The sequence below is a fragment of the Takifugu rubripes genome, chromosome 20 (genome assembly GCF_901000725.2).
Source record: "Takifugu rubripes chromosome 20, fTakRub1.2, whole genome shotgun sequence".
Taxonomy (NCBI): Eukaryota; Metazoa; Chordata; class Actinopteri; order Tetraodontiformes; family Tetraodontidae; genus Takifugu; species Takifugu rubripes.
This window is the reverse complement of record NC_042304.1, coordinates 13909213-13925042: the sequence shown is the minus strand read 5'-3', so window position 1 is coordinate 13925042 and position 15830 is coordinate 13909213. Positions and strand designations below refer to the sequence as shown.

General features: G+C 49.4%; 1 protein-coding gene across 4 annotated transcripts in view; it reads left to right on the top strand.

The window, feature by feature from the left end:
* Positions 1-13739, top strand: part of ror1 (receptor tyrosine kinase-like orphan receptor 1) — a 76551-nt gene extending 62812 nt beyond the window's left edge. For all 4 annotated transcript variants that reach the window (XM_029828320.1, XM_029828319.1, XM_029828318.1 and 1 more), the window contains 8 exons: positions 6511-6638; positions 7569-7886; positions 8044-8289; positions 8374-8588; positions 10161-10340; positions 10417-10644; positions 10868-11232; positions 11312-13739. In XM_029828320.1, coding sequence (XP_029684180.1) covers positions 6511-6638; positions 7569-7886; positions 8044-8289; positions 8374-8588; positions 10161-10340; positions 10417-10644; positions 10868-11232; positions 11312-11990 — 2359 coding nt within the window. In that variant the 3' untranslated portion in view covers positions 11991-13739. The remainder of the gene's footprint in view (positions 1-6510; positions 6639-7568; positions 7887-8043; positions 8290-8373; positions 8589-10160; positions 10341-10416; positions 10645-10867; positions 11233-11311) is intronic.
* The last annotated feature ends 2091 nt before the right edge of the window (positions 13740-15830 follow it).

Here is a 15830-nt window from a genome sequence, read left to right as displayed (position 1 = left end):
AAGATTTTCTCCACCTTTGCCCTCGGCACGTCTGGAGCAGGCCCTGCCCCCCTCCCCCGCCCCCTCTGAAGGCTTTCACACATACGTATTCACACACAGCAGACATGCAGCTCTGCGTTCAGCAGTTAAAGGACTGCAAGCGTTCACACACTCGGCCTCTCACACGTGTTTGGTTAAGTCCTCGGCGGGTCTTAATTGCCGTCATGTTGTGGATTCTTTTTAGCGTAGTGCTGATTGATTGGGGATCGGGGCCTTAATATGGCTCACTGGGGACCGGGCCTTTGACATGGCCTGGTCCCCCGGCACTGGCGCTGTTTGAAACCAGAGATCCAACCGTTGCCCCTTCCACCGGCTTAGATGGGTCACTGCTAAATATTGCCCAGATCAACGGCCGGCACACACACACACACACACACGGTAACTGTCGCGATTCACATCAGGCTACAACCATCACAGTTCCATCCATTTTTAAAGTTTGTCCTTACCGACTTTACTGCGCACGCTCATCGTGAACACAGCGTCTATACTCCGCTGGGACAGCGTCCACTTCCTGTTTCCCCCAGAATCCCCCGCGTCTGTCTGTTGGTGATCCTGCTGGCAGGTCTGGTCAAGGTCAAATCTGCTGTGTGTGTGTGTGTGTGTGTGTGTGTGTGTGTGTGAGAGAGAGGGACTCTCAGTTTCTCCCTGAGGGTTAGGAGGTATAGACGGGGTATGCGGGCTTTCCCTGAACTTTGCCCCACAGCACCCATGAAGGCGTACATGCACATGTGCACAGAAAGTGCCCTTTCTTTTCCCTCAGCGGCGGCGTTGGAGTTTGTTAGAGAAACAGAGCGAGGCTCAGTCTTACCTCCAGTATTTCTTGGTATAAATAGAGGCTTTTGTTTGCAGCCGGGTCTTCAAACCGGTGAGCCTGAGCTGGGGGGATCTTTAGTCATTTGTAGGGCTTAACAGGATCAGAGGAGTTTGGTGAAGGCTTTTTAAAAACGAAGCCCTCTCTGTTGAGGTTAGCTCATTGATCACTGTTGTTTACTGGTGCTGGTGCATCCCAGATGTCCGTTTGGCACTGAAGCGTGAATTGGCCGGACTGGTTAGCGTGCACGCAGAACACGTATGACATAAATATGTTCGTACGGACCGTGCTGTAAATACGGCTGACAGCTCTGAGTGTGCACGCCTGGCTCTTAAATAACACACGGCCTGTAAATTAACTTCTATTGGACGCTGAGGCGGCGTGCACTCAGCACTGTGGGGGGGGAACAAAGGCTGTGTATTTATTTTTTCCTCTCTTTGCTCCCTACAAAATGCAGAAACCTCAGACAAACATGGCGAAACTGTCAGATGTGGCTTTCAGGCGATGGAAGGTTAGCAAAGGTGGACGTTTCCACTCATTCATCATTGATCACGTCTGATTTTTAGGCTACAAAGCAGACCTGAATCTCTGCTGCTCTCTTTGAAGGTCAGAGACTGTCGACCTTGCGGGCAGAGCAGGGATTTTTTTATTGGGCTCCTCGGTGTTCGTGTTGTGCCTCCTGATCACACTCATCAGGGATTATTTCTCCTCTAAAGGCTGCAGACGTGTGTCGTCTTGTTCCTTCATCACCATCAGTAACCAGTCGACCAAAACATGTGTTCTCCTGTCGTTTTTAAGCGTTTGCTTTTGTGTGCTACGATAAGAATCTGCGATGCAGGTAATAAGCTGTCGTAAATTTTACGGCTGCTGCGCCGTCTTTATATGGAAAACCTTTCAAATATACACTCCGTTTCCGGATCTTTCTGTCTTGTTTGTTTTCATCTGCCTGCACAAGCATTGGACGAATGATTAGTCAAACAAATCTGTCAGGTTTCTTCCTATGCCCCCCCCCCCCCCTAATAAACCTTCTGGGGTCTTAAATGGACTCCCCTGCCTCCCCCAGCTCATGTTTGTGTGTGAACGTGTCTGTCTAAACAGGCCGTGGTTTACGTTAGGTCTTAGTAGACGTATTACCCCCCCCCTCCTGCTAATTGACAGGCTGTTCCTCACTCTCACTGCCTGATATCCACCCCACCCCCACCCACCCCTGACTCCGATCCCCTGCGAGGAAGTGATGTCACCCGGGAGTGTTGGGCTGGATGTGTCGCGGCAGTATGCTGACGTTAACCCTGTTATTAAGCTGCTCTGTCCTTCCTCCTCACCCACAGCTGAAACCTTTAGCCTGCGGCTAAAATCTGAGCTTTGCACCAACAACAGCAACTTCAGGAGTCTGAACACCAGCGTCTCTAATTGAGAGTCTTCCTGCGGACTCCTTTAGAGAGAATCCCCAGGAATATGAATAAATGGCCGCTTGCTCTTGAATTCAAAGTTCTGAGACTTTAGCTGGTTTCATGGATGATTCCACATTTTCTGCATCTGCTTTTCCTGGAAAATGTCCGAGGGAACAGCAAAACAGAAAACATAGCTCCTTTGAAATAAATGCAGTAAGCGTATATTTAGCATCAGCTGAGTCAGTGTAATGGGATGTGTGTGTGTGTGTGTGTGTGAGTGTGTGTGTGTGTGTGTGTGTGTGTGTGTGTGTGTGTGTGTGTACGCACATTCATTCCCGTCACTCTTCAGTTGATTAAGCAACAGCTGTGTCAGCGTCTCATTTAGCTGTAATATCTGCTGCTTTTTACCTGTTTTGGATTGTGTTGAAAACACTTCCTGTCCTCTTCTTCAGAACCTGAGGCTTTTACATCAGCAAAGCGTCTTATTTCTGCCTAAAGTTTGTCTAGTCTGAACAAATGTACAATAACAAATTAAAGGGCATTAAAGTGTCTGTATTCCTAATATTGAGTATTTCCAAACAGATGAGAAAGCATTGAAAGTAAAATTATACTTCCAGTTGGTCTACTCAACATAATTCCACCATTTATCCACAGGGGGCGCTGTTACAGCATAAAATGTAATTCTAGTTTACACTTTAATTCAACACAATTATTCAGCAAATAAATGTCAATTCTTCCATTTCAAGCCAAACCAAAATGCTTCTTCTCCGCCTCGCCATCCCTCCCGGTTCGCTCTGGGCCTCATCCCCTTTTCCAACAGTCGTCTCTTTTGTTGCGTTGAGTAAGTAAGACGAGGACTCGGGAGGCTTCATTCCTTCTCTATTGTTCCCTGAAGCAGCATCCAGTTGCCCCTCGCTCGCTGCTCGTTCCCAGTGCCGTCACGGGCCACCGGCGGCCGCGGACCCTCATGAACCTCGGCCTGTCGGGCTTCTTATCAGCTCTGCAGCCACATTCTGCACCTCTGCTGTCATCACTAAAGCCCACTGGAGGATCCAGGCTTGTGAATCACCTCATGCTGGACGTTGTGAAACAGACAAAAAAAAAGGGGGGGGCTTCGCCAACATCCTGTATTTTCGAGCACTAATGCTGCAGCATCGTTCATAATTACAAGCAGGTTTTAATAATGCTTCACAGATTTGGTTTTAATCTTAAATCCAGGAATGAAATGAGGACGGCCACCACATGATAGTCTGTTGTTTTCTCCCTCTCATCCTCTGCCCGTCCATTCTTTTCCACCCGGACATGTGGTCCTCGTTTGTTTTTGGACAAACGTTAGCGCGGTCTGTGAAAAGCTGCTTAGCATATTTATTTATTTAACATATTGGAATCCAGCTACGGCCGGCGTAAGACACCATTTCCTCAGCGTGTCCCCTTATCTTATAGCAAAATAATCCCCGGAATATAACATTTCCATCGGGTTGCACGCAAGTTTGTGCTTTCATTGACATGTGACGCACGCCGGTTTGCAGTTGTTTGTGAAATGTTCTGCGTGTGTGTGTGTGTGTGTGTGTGTGTGTGTGTGTGTGTGCCCTGCATTGGACTCTCCTCCCAGATTCCAGCACCCGCCACCTGTTGGCATTTGTCTCCGTCTCTCTGTTTACCTCTGGAGTTCCAAAAACCCTTTTGCGGACTCAGAAACGTCTCCCACACGAGCTCCGAGGTCGTGCTGATAGGATAATGAGGGAATTTTCGCTCACACGGAGGCGTTAGCACGATTTCAGCTGAGAGCCCGGGCTGCCGGCAGCTCATCTCCTCTTCACTCGGCACCCTCGGCAGCCCCTGGAAATGAAACCCTGAAATCCAGAATGTCATCGGGATCCGCCCCTCAAATCCCATCCTGTCTCGATCCCTTTCAGCCGACAGCTTTTGGGTTTCTCATCGAGGCTGCGGCCCGTCCATGAGAAATGCCCGCGTTTATGTTGCGAAAAACCCCGCAGAGGTCCGTAATCAAAACATTTCCAACCAGCGACGGCATCTCCAAGCAGGAGAAAAGTGTTTGCCTTCGGATAAACAGCAGGACTGTCCCACAGTTTAGAATCGCTCAAAATAAAGAATAAAAGAGAGCTAAGACAGTAAACATGACGCCGTCCGTCCACATCTGCTGATGAACCACTAAATCTTATAATTCCATTTAAATACTTTCCAGTTGTTGAGGCAGCAGGTCGCCTTTTTTGTTGTTCTATGTGTCACTTTAGAAGAAAATCAAAAGAAAAGTGTGAAAATGATTAAAACTGTCTCCTGAACAGTCTGTCCAGATATGAATATAAACAAGGGGGAGAAAATGGGGGGAAACCTACAGATTCTTCTGTTCCCTCAATAAATCCTGAGGATGTAAAACCTGAACATCCTCATTAGTTTATTTGAGCTCTGTGGCCAACTGGATTTACCGTCGAGCTCTGGAGTCCAGATTCAGACTTAAATATCATAAAACGTTACACAGAGGAGCCGTAACGTTGGTGTGTGAAACGGCCTGGACGTACGTCCACTATTGACACAAATAGTAACCATTTTTATAGCTCCCTTCCTGGAACGGCACGCTCGCACGCTCAGGGAAAAGTCACCCCAGCTCCGTCCTTTCATGCTCCTCTCGCTTCAAAGCTCATTTCTGCTGCTCAGGACAGGACCGAGATGACTGAAATCAACTTATAGAAGAATGAACGCGAATTGATGCTTGGGGAAGCGCCGATTCGTGACTGGGGCCGAGACTGTCGGGGTGAGGCCCTGTCGGGCTGACCAGAGTTGTAATTTGCCTCCGGGGCTCTGGCTGGGTTGTGGTGGATCGTCTGTACTTCCTTGTCATTGACTTGTCTGTGTGTGGCTCCGCGTGCTCAGCGCGTTTCCATGTGCTCGCTGTTCCGCGTGTAACTATTCTGCTTCATTATATCCAGAGTATTAAAGCCCCTCATCCCACACACAGGCGGCGTTTTTACTGCCCTCTCCATACGTTTGTGGGCATTAATAACATCCACATCTCAGCAGGAAATTAGACATCTGATGCATATAATCGGCCTAAACCTGCATTAGACTGTTAAATGTATTCTAGCGCAGCTCTCTCCAGCCGTGCGCAGACTTGACGGTGCACGTGCGTGTGTCTGGAAAACCCATCTAGACCGGCAGGGGAGGTTGACCTTGACCCCTCAGTCACTTTGAACGCCTCAGAGTCACAACTTAATGGTCCCACACTCGCACCAAACACGCTCACCAACATGGTTGAGGAGGCTGCATTTGTGTGTGTGTGTGCGTGCGCGCGTGTGTGTGTTTTGCGGTGTTATTCTTGCGTACGCATGCGCCACTGTTGCATCTCCAGAGCTGAGGCTCCTGCAGGGATCTGCTGAACTCCATCACAGTTTGACGGTGATGAATCGTTACACCTCGCCCCGCCTTCCTCTCGCTGTCGCTCCTAATGTGAACTGAAGTGGCCTCTTTTAGTTAAACAGCTTCACGTTTATGTTGTCTTTACTGCATTAGTCACAGCCGACGGCTGCGATTGTGCGCTCGCTGTTTCAGGATCAGTTCAAGCGGCGCTCCCCGCTCTGCCATTACTGTATCAGCCGCGTCTGAAGCATGAAGATGTTCTTTCAATCAGCCAAGGGCTACAAAATGTTTCTGTGTGCGCATTTGCGTTCATGCGTGCGCAGTGGCATCATGCACTCCCCTATATTGTGGTTACGCCTGGTCTTAAAGTCTCCATATGGCAAGACTTAAAGCACATGACATGGCAATGATCTCACAACAAGCCGACAGCCAGCTCGTCAGCGCGCGTGTGTGTGTGTGTGTGTGTGCGCGTGCGTGCGTGCGTGGACTTGTGGGTGAGCAGAGAGAGCACACAGAGGAGATGGCTGAATTTCTATAAACCTGCAAATGGACAATGGAGAGAACTATAAGCCTGGTCCAAAAATGACGCTGCTGCCTTCATATGTTTCAGATTATTTTGTTCCTCTGTTACCTCAGATAACACAACATGAATCCTAAGCTCTACTTTTAGTATCTGTGCTGTGAACTGAATTGTATATTTTGTCTTGAATGTGACATTTTTTTAACCAAACAACAGGACACATCTTGGTTTAACCCCCGAAACATGAAACAAACTTCAACCTCACACTGCCCCCTAGTGGACACCCGGCGCATCGCTCATCATGTGAATCCCCCTTCAGTGTTCTCCTGTGGAAATATTTTTTAAATCTCTCTGTACTCTCTCTGTGGTTTCAGTGACGATTCTGATGAAGAGGGTTTCTGCCAGCCGTACAGAGGAATAGCCTGCGCCCGCTTCATCGGCAACCGCAGCATCTTCGTCGACTCGTTGCAAATGCAGGGCGAGATCGAAACCCAGATCACAGGTGAGAAACATATGCCACGGCGACCCAAAATTCAACATTAAGTATCTTGATGGAACACATGAAAGAGAAAGGTGATGTTCAGTGACAGAAGAGCTGACCACCTGCTGTCAGCTGTCATTTAGCAGCGTTTCGCTGAGCAGCCAAACGCCGTCTGCACAGAGCCGGGCTGATGGAGGACGTTTGTAATCCTGCCTTCTCCGCGTGCACCGAATTGATGAAAACCATCTGCGCATGAGGCCGGCCCACAAGACAAAACCTGAACAAATACACCGCACAAAAACAGGACTTATCAAGTTCAAAGGAAGTTCAGTGGGCCGGTTGCTGTGTAGCTCTGTTGCGCTGGTTTGTGTCTCTGCTGGTCGCTCACGTGTTTCCTCAGAGGTCGTTTCAATGTTTATGGATCCTTCAAGCAAAGAGCCACAAGTCTTATCTGAAAGTTAAAATTAATGGTGCCACGGGGGTCCCGTACGCTCTAACAGCCCTATTACCGCTGCGCTTCGTAGCCAGAACGTCCATGTTTGGGAGGTTTTCCCCCAAACAGTTCCACTTTATTCCAACATGTGCCGCGTGTCCCCAGGAGCGCCAGCGTGAGCCGTCTACGTAGTCACCACTTGTTCTTTCTTCGGGAGAGCATGTGTTTGCAATAAATGCGCTCTTGCCACGAAGCGTACATTTCCAGCTGCAGGCTTTCATTGTCTCGTCCTTTGATCCGTCGTGTGTTACGACACTTAAAGGTTCGTGTGCACGCAGCTGTCTTAAACGCTTCCGAAGCTCCCACATGCTCCCGTACAAACCTCTCATTCGGATAGTATACACATATAGTCATGGTGTCATTTCCTAACTGGGGTTGTTTTAGCTCCGGCTGAGTTATCAGCCTCTCGTCTGATTGGTTGGTTTATACAACTTTTCTCTGATTCTCTCTCCTCCCAGCCGCCTTCACCATGATCGGGACGTCCAACCATCTTTCCGACCGCTGCTCCCAGTTCGCCATTCCGTCGCTCTGCCACTTTGCCTTCCCGACGTGCGACCGCAGCTCCGGAACGGACAAACCTCGGGACCTGTGCAGGGACGAGTGCGAGATCCTGGAGAACGACCTGTGCAAGACGGAGTACATCATCGCCCGCTCGAACCCCATCATCCTGAAGAGGCTGAAGCTCCCAAACTGCGAGGACTTGGCGGCGTCCGACAGCCCCGCAGCTGCCAACTGTCTGAGGATTGGCATTCCCATGGCTGATCCAATAAACAAGAGTAAGATTTCTTTTATTACTGCTGTCAGCACAGCTTGTTCTTATAAAGCGAAGCTTCCCTCCGGCTCAGAAGGGCGAGACGCGTCTCCTTTCATGTCGAATGTTTCGGGAAGGTCGTCATGGTGGACGTGACGACAATGTTGTGATGCTCCCCTCAGATCACAAGTGCTACAACAGCAGCGGGGCCGACTACAGAGGGACGGTCAGCGTGACCAAGTCGGGCCGCCAGTGTCAGCCGTGGAACTCGCAGTACCCTCACAGCCACACCTACCTGGCCGTCCGCTACCCGGAGCTGAACGGAGGCCACTCCTACTGCCGTAACCCCGGAAACAAACACGAGGCCCCCTGGTGCTTCACCCTGGACGAGGGGGTCCGCATGGAGCTCTGTGACATCCCCATCTGTGGTACGCTGGAGTTGTGCATTCCTGTTATTACGGCGTTATTACATACGGTGTTATTACAGCGCGTGCGTCAATGACTCCTCACAGACCATAAAGACAAGCCTGGCGGCAGCAACATGGAGATCCTCTACATCCTGATTCCCAGCGTGGCCATCCCTCTGGCCATCGCCCTGCTTTTCTTCTTCATATGTGTGTGCCGCAACAACCAGAAGTCCTCCAGGCCGCCGGTTCCCCGCCAGCCCAAACCGGTCCGTGGACAGAACGTGGAGATGTCCATGCTCACCACCGCCTACAAGCCCAAGGTAGAACGGCGCCGCGCCGCAGGTTCATGACATTTATGGTCCTGTTGCCTTTTTTCCTGACCAAACGCATCCAAACCTCTGCCGCCGTCGGCTCTGAACGAGCCGCGAGCCCCTCGGTGGCAGGAAGGATGTGTCCCAGCACGCGTGAGCCGCTGGAAACGACCTTCTCTCAGGCAGATGTTGGGATCTCAGGAATGCGCCGCTCGCGCCTGTTTTCCCGCTCTCCTTTGTTGCTCCATCCTCACCCCACTCCCCCCCTGCCTCCCGTCACCCATCTGTCTCGCCCTCCTCCCCTCCTGGACCTCGTTCCCGTCCTTCATCGCTTCCCCCTCTCCTCCCGTTCCTTCTTGTAACATCCACCATCGAACTTGCCGACGCCGAGCTTCATTTGTTTGTTTTATCCCGATAATCCCGGTGCTAAGCTCTTATAGCCTCACGGCTTCTAATGGGACTAATGCACCAGACCTAACTGCCCTGATATCTCTTATCCACCCATTTTCTTGACATAAAAGAGGTGGAGGGGACTACTTCTCCTCCAGGCAGACGGTGGAGAGTGATTTGAAGTGATGTGCACGCACATCTGGAAGGACACAAAGAATGTTAAATGGTTTTAAAACCTATGTGTTCAATGTTTAAGTCTTCATTGATACACTACATTATCTGAAATTCATCCCACACTTGGGCTCCTACCCAGCAGGCTCTGCTGTCAGAGCACTGAGAGGTCATTGCCTGTGACAGTCAGCGTGCGCGCGCATGTGCGTGCGCGCGTGCGCACGCTGCCCTGCTGCGTGTTTGAGGAGGATCTGACGGTTTTTGGGGTGTGGGAAAAAAAAACGGAGCGGTGAAACAAACTTAAACGAAAAACATCTGTGACTTTTATAAGTCCAAAACTCCTATCAAAACACGCACGCACGCACGCACACACACGCACACGTGCGTGCGCCACCCCCCTCAGAGATCGGACTTGCCTGTCTCTTCTGAGGAATTTCATTATTCATCTCAAAGTTCCTGGAATTTGAAAATCTCTGCCAACTTCTCCTCACCTTTTATCTTCTCGTACACACACACACGCACACACACGCACACACGCGCGCGCGCACACGCACACACACACACTGCTGCTAACCACATGCTACTTTTGTGCCAGTGTTTTGCATCACCAGCACAAAAGCTTCTCATTACCTTGTTCAGTGTCTAAATTCAGTTAAATCACCATCAAACTATTTAAACTTTGCTCTTTTTGTTGCTTTGAACGAGACACTTTCGTATTTGATCGTGATTGCCGACGTGTTAGACGCCCTAAAACGACTTAGATGAGTTTAAAACAGTCAGAAATGAAATGTTCACCTCCTGCAGCTGTTAGAAGGAGCCGTCGGTTCAGTTGGGTTTTAGATCTGCGACAGTTTTCCTAATCTTTCCACATCACCTCCCACACTTGGAGTCTTTCCACAACTATTTTATTGTTCTCTCGGTTCAAACATCAGATTCAAATTAGAAGGAAACTTCGTGTCAGAGTTCTTGCTCTGGTTTTACACAGAATAATCGTCGGTTTCTTCTTTTTATTGGCTGCAGAGCAAAGCCAAAGAGCTCCCCCTGTCAGCCGTGCGCTTCATGGAGGAGCTCGGGGATTGTCCCCTGGGAAAGATCTACAAAGGTCACCTGTATCTGCCAGGCATGGACCAGGCTCAGCTGGTGGCCATAAAAACCCTGAAGGACGTCTCCAGCACCCAACAGTGGAACGAGTTCCAGAAGGTACCCAGTAGATCTTTACTGCACTCCTGAAAACAGGTTATGCTGGAGGTTCCTCTTGTGCCCCCCCCCCCCTCAGGAAGCTGCAGTGCTGACGGAGCTCCAGCACCCTAACGTGGTGTGTCTGCTGGGCGTGGTGACCCAGGAGCAGCCCGTCTGCATGCTGTTTGAGTTCCTGCCCCAGGGGGACCTCCACGAGTTCCTCATCATGCGCTCCCCACACTCGGACGTCGGCTGCAGCAGTGACGAGGACGGCACGGTGAAGTCCACCCTGGATCACGGAGACTTCCTGCATATGGCCATACAGGTGGGGAGGAAGAGAGGTCTTCACTTCAATACAACATTGTGCCATTAGTTGGAGGAAGATGGTGTCTGACCCCGAAGAAACGCCTCAGAAATCTGGTTTTTTTACCTTCAACTTCTAATTTTAATGTAGAAATTGAGACTTTTCCCCCACCAAACTTTCATTTATTTTATTTTTTTTACTAAAGTTGCGTTCACTAATGGCGTTTTTATTCTTCCATGTCCAGGTGACGGCTGGGATGGAGTACTTGGCCAGCCACAGTTACGTCCACAAAGACCTTGCGGCTCGGAACGTTCTCGTGGGCGAACAGCTCCACGTCAAGATCTCCGACCTGGGTCTCTCCAGAGAGATTTACTCCTCGGATTACTACTGCCTTCAGCCCAAAACGCTGCTGCCCATCCGCTGGATGCCCCCGGAGGCCATCACTTACGGCAAGTTTACCTCGGACTCGGACATCTGGTCGTTCGGGGTGGTGCTGTGGGAGATGTTCAGCTACGGCCTGCAGCCCTACTACGGATTCTCCAACCAGGAAGTGATGGAGATGGTGAGAAAGAGGCAGCTGCTGCCCTGTCCCGAGGACTGTCCCCCGAGGTACGTCGGGTTAGGAACCACTGCAGATGCATCCGTTTACCACCGGTCGAATCGCTCATCGCTGTTTCTGCTCCCTCAGGTTTTATGGTTTGATGACTGAATGCTGGCAGGAGGGACCGGCGCGGCGTCCGCGTTTCAAGGACATCCACACCCGCCTGCGGGCCTGGGAAGGGATGTCCTCCCATGCCAGCTCCAGCACGCCCTCTGGTGGCGGCGGCAACGCGACCACCCAGACCACCTCGCTGAGCGCCAGCCCCGTCAGCAACCTCAGCAACCAGCGCTTCGCCGCAGCCCCGGCGGGGTACCTCTACCCGGCCCAGGCCATCGCCTCGCCGGGCCAGATGGCTCAGATCACGGCCTGGACGCCTATGGCCGTGTCCCAGACCCACCAGCGCTTCATCCCAGTCAACGGCTACCCCATTCCCACAGGATACGCAGCGTTCCCGGCTCACTTCGCTCCCCCTGTCGCGCCCACTAAGGTCATCCAGCATCACCTGCCGCCTCCCAAAAGCCGCTCCCCCAGCAGCGCGAGCGGCTCCACCAGCACGGGTCACGTGAGCGGAGTGCCCTCCACCACGGGCTCCAACCACGACGCCAACACGCCGCTGCTCTCCCACTGCATCATGCAGGGCGGCGGGGGGCAGGGGTACGGACAGAAGGGGGTGGGGCAGCTGGACCACTCGCAGACCTCAGCGCTGCTCGCTTCAGATTCGGATGTACTGATGTATAATGACACAATCATCACCGCTGACCTGTAGAGGGACAGATGGACGGTCGCGGGGGTCGGGCGGGCGGAGACGGGGACCCCTCCTCCTCCTCTGGTGACGTCGTGACAGAAACCAGCCTGTGCCACATTTTAGTGTGCAACAAAAACACTCCTGCAGCTACACGAGTATATCCACAGGTGTCTGACGTTTTTAATGACATTTTGTTTAAAGTGTAGTTAATTCCATGAGTTTGAAATGTTTTTATTTTACCCTGTAAATAAGGTGCATAAGTCCTAAATCCACCATTCAAAAAAGAGTCCATCCTGAAGAAAGCCTGAGTTTTAGTGTGAGAAAAATGTAAAAAAAAATCACTAAATGGACTTTTAATTCAGGGCTTGAAGGAAACGACCTTTTCAAGAGTACAAGGATGAGCAAAGGAGATGAAAACAGTGTTGCATCATATACGAGACGAGTTCTGAGTTAAATAAGAATGGGAAATGGGGCAGAACGCCACCGGCTCCTCACTGGGTTCCATCATTCCACTGGGATGCGTCATTTTCCCCACAAACCCCTTCTCTTGATGACACCTGAATGTTTTATGGCCTGATGTTCTGTGGCCGCTGGCTGCAGAAGCCCCCCTGCAGAGCTCGTACCCTCCCAAACTCATCCCCCGCACGGGCCCACACACAAGGGCTGGATTCAGGGTTCCGTCAGCGACGGAAGCGCAGATCGGACCTTCATTTTTACTGAAAATCGGACATGGCGAAGCAGTTTGGGAGTTTTTAGAAGGAATTTTAACGGGCCTTCTTTACGTTTCGGGCTTTTATTGTTAAAAGTCTACATTTCGGAGCAGGTCGAGCAGATCGGCGTGTGTTCTGTGTTGCGTGTTCTTCAACACATCCGGCTGAAATCAACCGTGTGTGATCGAACGTACGTGTGAGCTGATGTTTGTGCGTCCGTTAGTCAGTCCTGCACTCACACGGAAACCCCAGCGTCTTGAAGTCCGCTACAGTCGCACCTGTGTAGTAGACAATCACCGTCCATATGTGTTGCACTCTGCTATTATGGGCTGTATTTCTGCTAACGGGCTGTATTTTTCTCGCGAGCGTGACCCAAAGGTCCGCTGAGAACCCTTCACTGTGGATGTGCGGAGCAGAAAGCACAGTTAGGACGGCTTGTTTATAGTGTATTTTTATCTTAACGTTGACATTTGAGGAATGTAGATAGATAAAACTTCAGTATTTAGTTAATTGCTTCTTTAACCCCTCAGATCAGATTTTAATTAGACTAAAGTCCCACTGTAATTTATTTAATCCAAACACTCTCAGATTGGCAGATTGTCCATTATTGGCAGAATGAAGGGAAATGTTTGCTCGGTTGATTATTTTCATGAATAATTTTCCCCGGTGAGTCTTTGATATTATTGCTATTATTATGGCTGACTTTTTGTTATGTTCTGAGCAGATCAAGCTACCTTTTTGTCTGGTTTTGTGCACGTGACCTTCAGCATGTAAAAAGATTTCTGTATGCAAATATAGCAGTGCAAAAACCACTTGTACACAAGACTGTGAACTTTAATCAGTTTTAGGTATTTTTGTATTTGGCAAAAAAAATAATAATAATTTGTGCCTTTGTTCCAACTGAAGCCAGGTAAAATCATGCAGTGTGCCCATCATCGAAGGTTTATTGTTTTTACCAATAGAGGCCTTGTCTTTGGATTTTGTCTGACTATTTTTTTGCACAGATGTTTTGTATTGCAAAAATCATTTATTAAATGGTGGTGTTTGTTTAACCATTGAACCGGAGTGACTATCGGCTTTTCTTTTCTCTTGACGGGAAAAACGACCTTTTTAATCATTTTCTTGTAGTTTCATGTTGAATCCACTAGGTGTCAGTAAAATCCAACATCTGGACTCGCGTATTTATAAATAGCAATAATCACCACTGACCTGTAGAGGGCGCGATTTAGCCGTAATTACTTCCAGCATCTGCCGAAAATGTAGTTTAAATAGTCTATTTGGAAATATGGGCTTGTTTTTATTTTATGTTTTACTCATTCACAGCTTCAATTTAGACACTAGAATTAATTTCATTTCCCTTTATATCCCTTACCATTAGTAAAGCATACAGTAAAATATTATAACAGTAGTTACTCACTAATAGGGCACCAGCAAACCTGCATGTGGTTTGAAAGCTTAAAAAAAATGGGATTTTTAAAACTAACATTTCTTCTTCATCCTTTTTTAATCCTTCTCTAACCCATGTCCTCTCAGGTGTGAGAGGATTTGCTTCAATGTCCGGTTGTCAGAACTGGATGGGACAGCGATACACATCACGGAGGGAGAAAAAGACGAGGGATACAGTTTCGCCCTGCGCTCGCCATCTCACAGCAGCGTTGTAAAACTCCAACAAGCCCCCGATTGTTGTGGAACGTGAGATGTTTTTGTTGAGAGGCCGACAGACGCTTGACCTCTGCTGTCCGTCGTGCCACTCGCTGACCTTGGAGACAGGAAGTGAAGTAAAGTTCTTTGAAGGCCGTCAAGTGAGCCGTCACGGCTTTGTTGAAGTTGCCCGGGGGAGCCAAAAGAGGTCACGCCGGGGTTTTTATTCATCTGCACTGTTAATTGTTTTCTCAAGTGAAGGCTGGACAGAAATTTTTACAAAACTAAATAATGGTTTTCTTAAAATTACAGGAATTTTTTTAACTTATATTACTATTACACTTTTGGGACGGACGCTGATTTTTTAATTTATTTATTTTGTGGCTAAAGGATAATTTGTTGTGTTCTTTTCAAAAACCCTGCGTGTAGTAAAAAGAAAAAATGTATAGCTCAACTGTTATCTCAACTTTAGCTTTAGGATTGAAGCAGCCAATAGTATTTATATAATAGTATTATAGTACTTTACTGCTAAAGTATTCATACGTCCCTGAGCGAGTGAGCCACCCCAGTTAGCATGCTAATTGTTGCTAATGAACACAAAATGCAATTTCCTTTGCAGCTGGAACTCAAACTGTCCAGCTGTTTGACACGTAACAGTCCTGCTCTCTATTCCTGCCATGCAGATCTGAGCCCACAAGACCTCCCGGAGCCTGAGGCCGAATTCAACACTGGACTCAGATCTCACCTGTAAGCACCCTAAAATCTTACTTTTGAGCTGAAATGTTTACTGCAGGAGGGGTTTTTCTGAGTCATCAAAAATCTCGATTTAATAGAGTTAGCACACATTTGTAGCTCAGAAACTCTAAATAGAGAAGCCAATAGAGATAAAATGACAGAAGAAAGTGCATTACGATAACTGGGACTGCACCATTTAAACAGGAAGTGTGTGTGTGTGTGGGGGGGGGGGGGGGGGTCCGTCCACGTTAACTCTAAATGGACGACCTGTCCGGTCCTCCAGGGTGAGCAGCTCCAGCTGAGCAGATATGGTGTGTGTGGTACACACACGCTAACCTCCTGTTATCCACTTTCTCCTTCTCCTCTCCGCCCACTCTATCTAATAGTCCGCCCGCCTTTGTGCTGGAATGGGCGTCTAATTCTTTCCATCTGTGTGCATCAGTAATGGGGCTCTCAGGGCGAGGCCTGCCGCTCTTTACCCCCCACCCCCCACCCCCCTCCCTACTTCAACTCCTCTCCACAAAGTTTCACTCTGGTTCCACTCAGATCCCCCCCCCCCCTCTCCAGGACGGGGGCCCCTCCTGGCCCGAGGCAGCAGGGGGAGTTCCAGCCGCCCCTTTAGATTTGTGGGACCCTGGATCCTGGAGGTTCGAGGTCACCCCCAGGTGAATCACACCAGGCAGACGAGCTGAGGGCAACGACATCCCAACCCTCAAGAATCACCGAAGCTCATCCAGCTGTTACACATAAAAAATGACAAACACACAGAAAGATT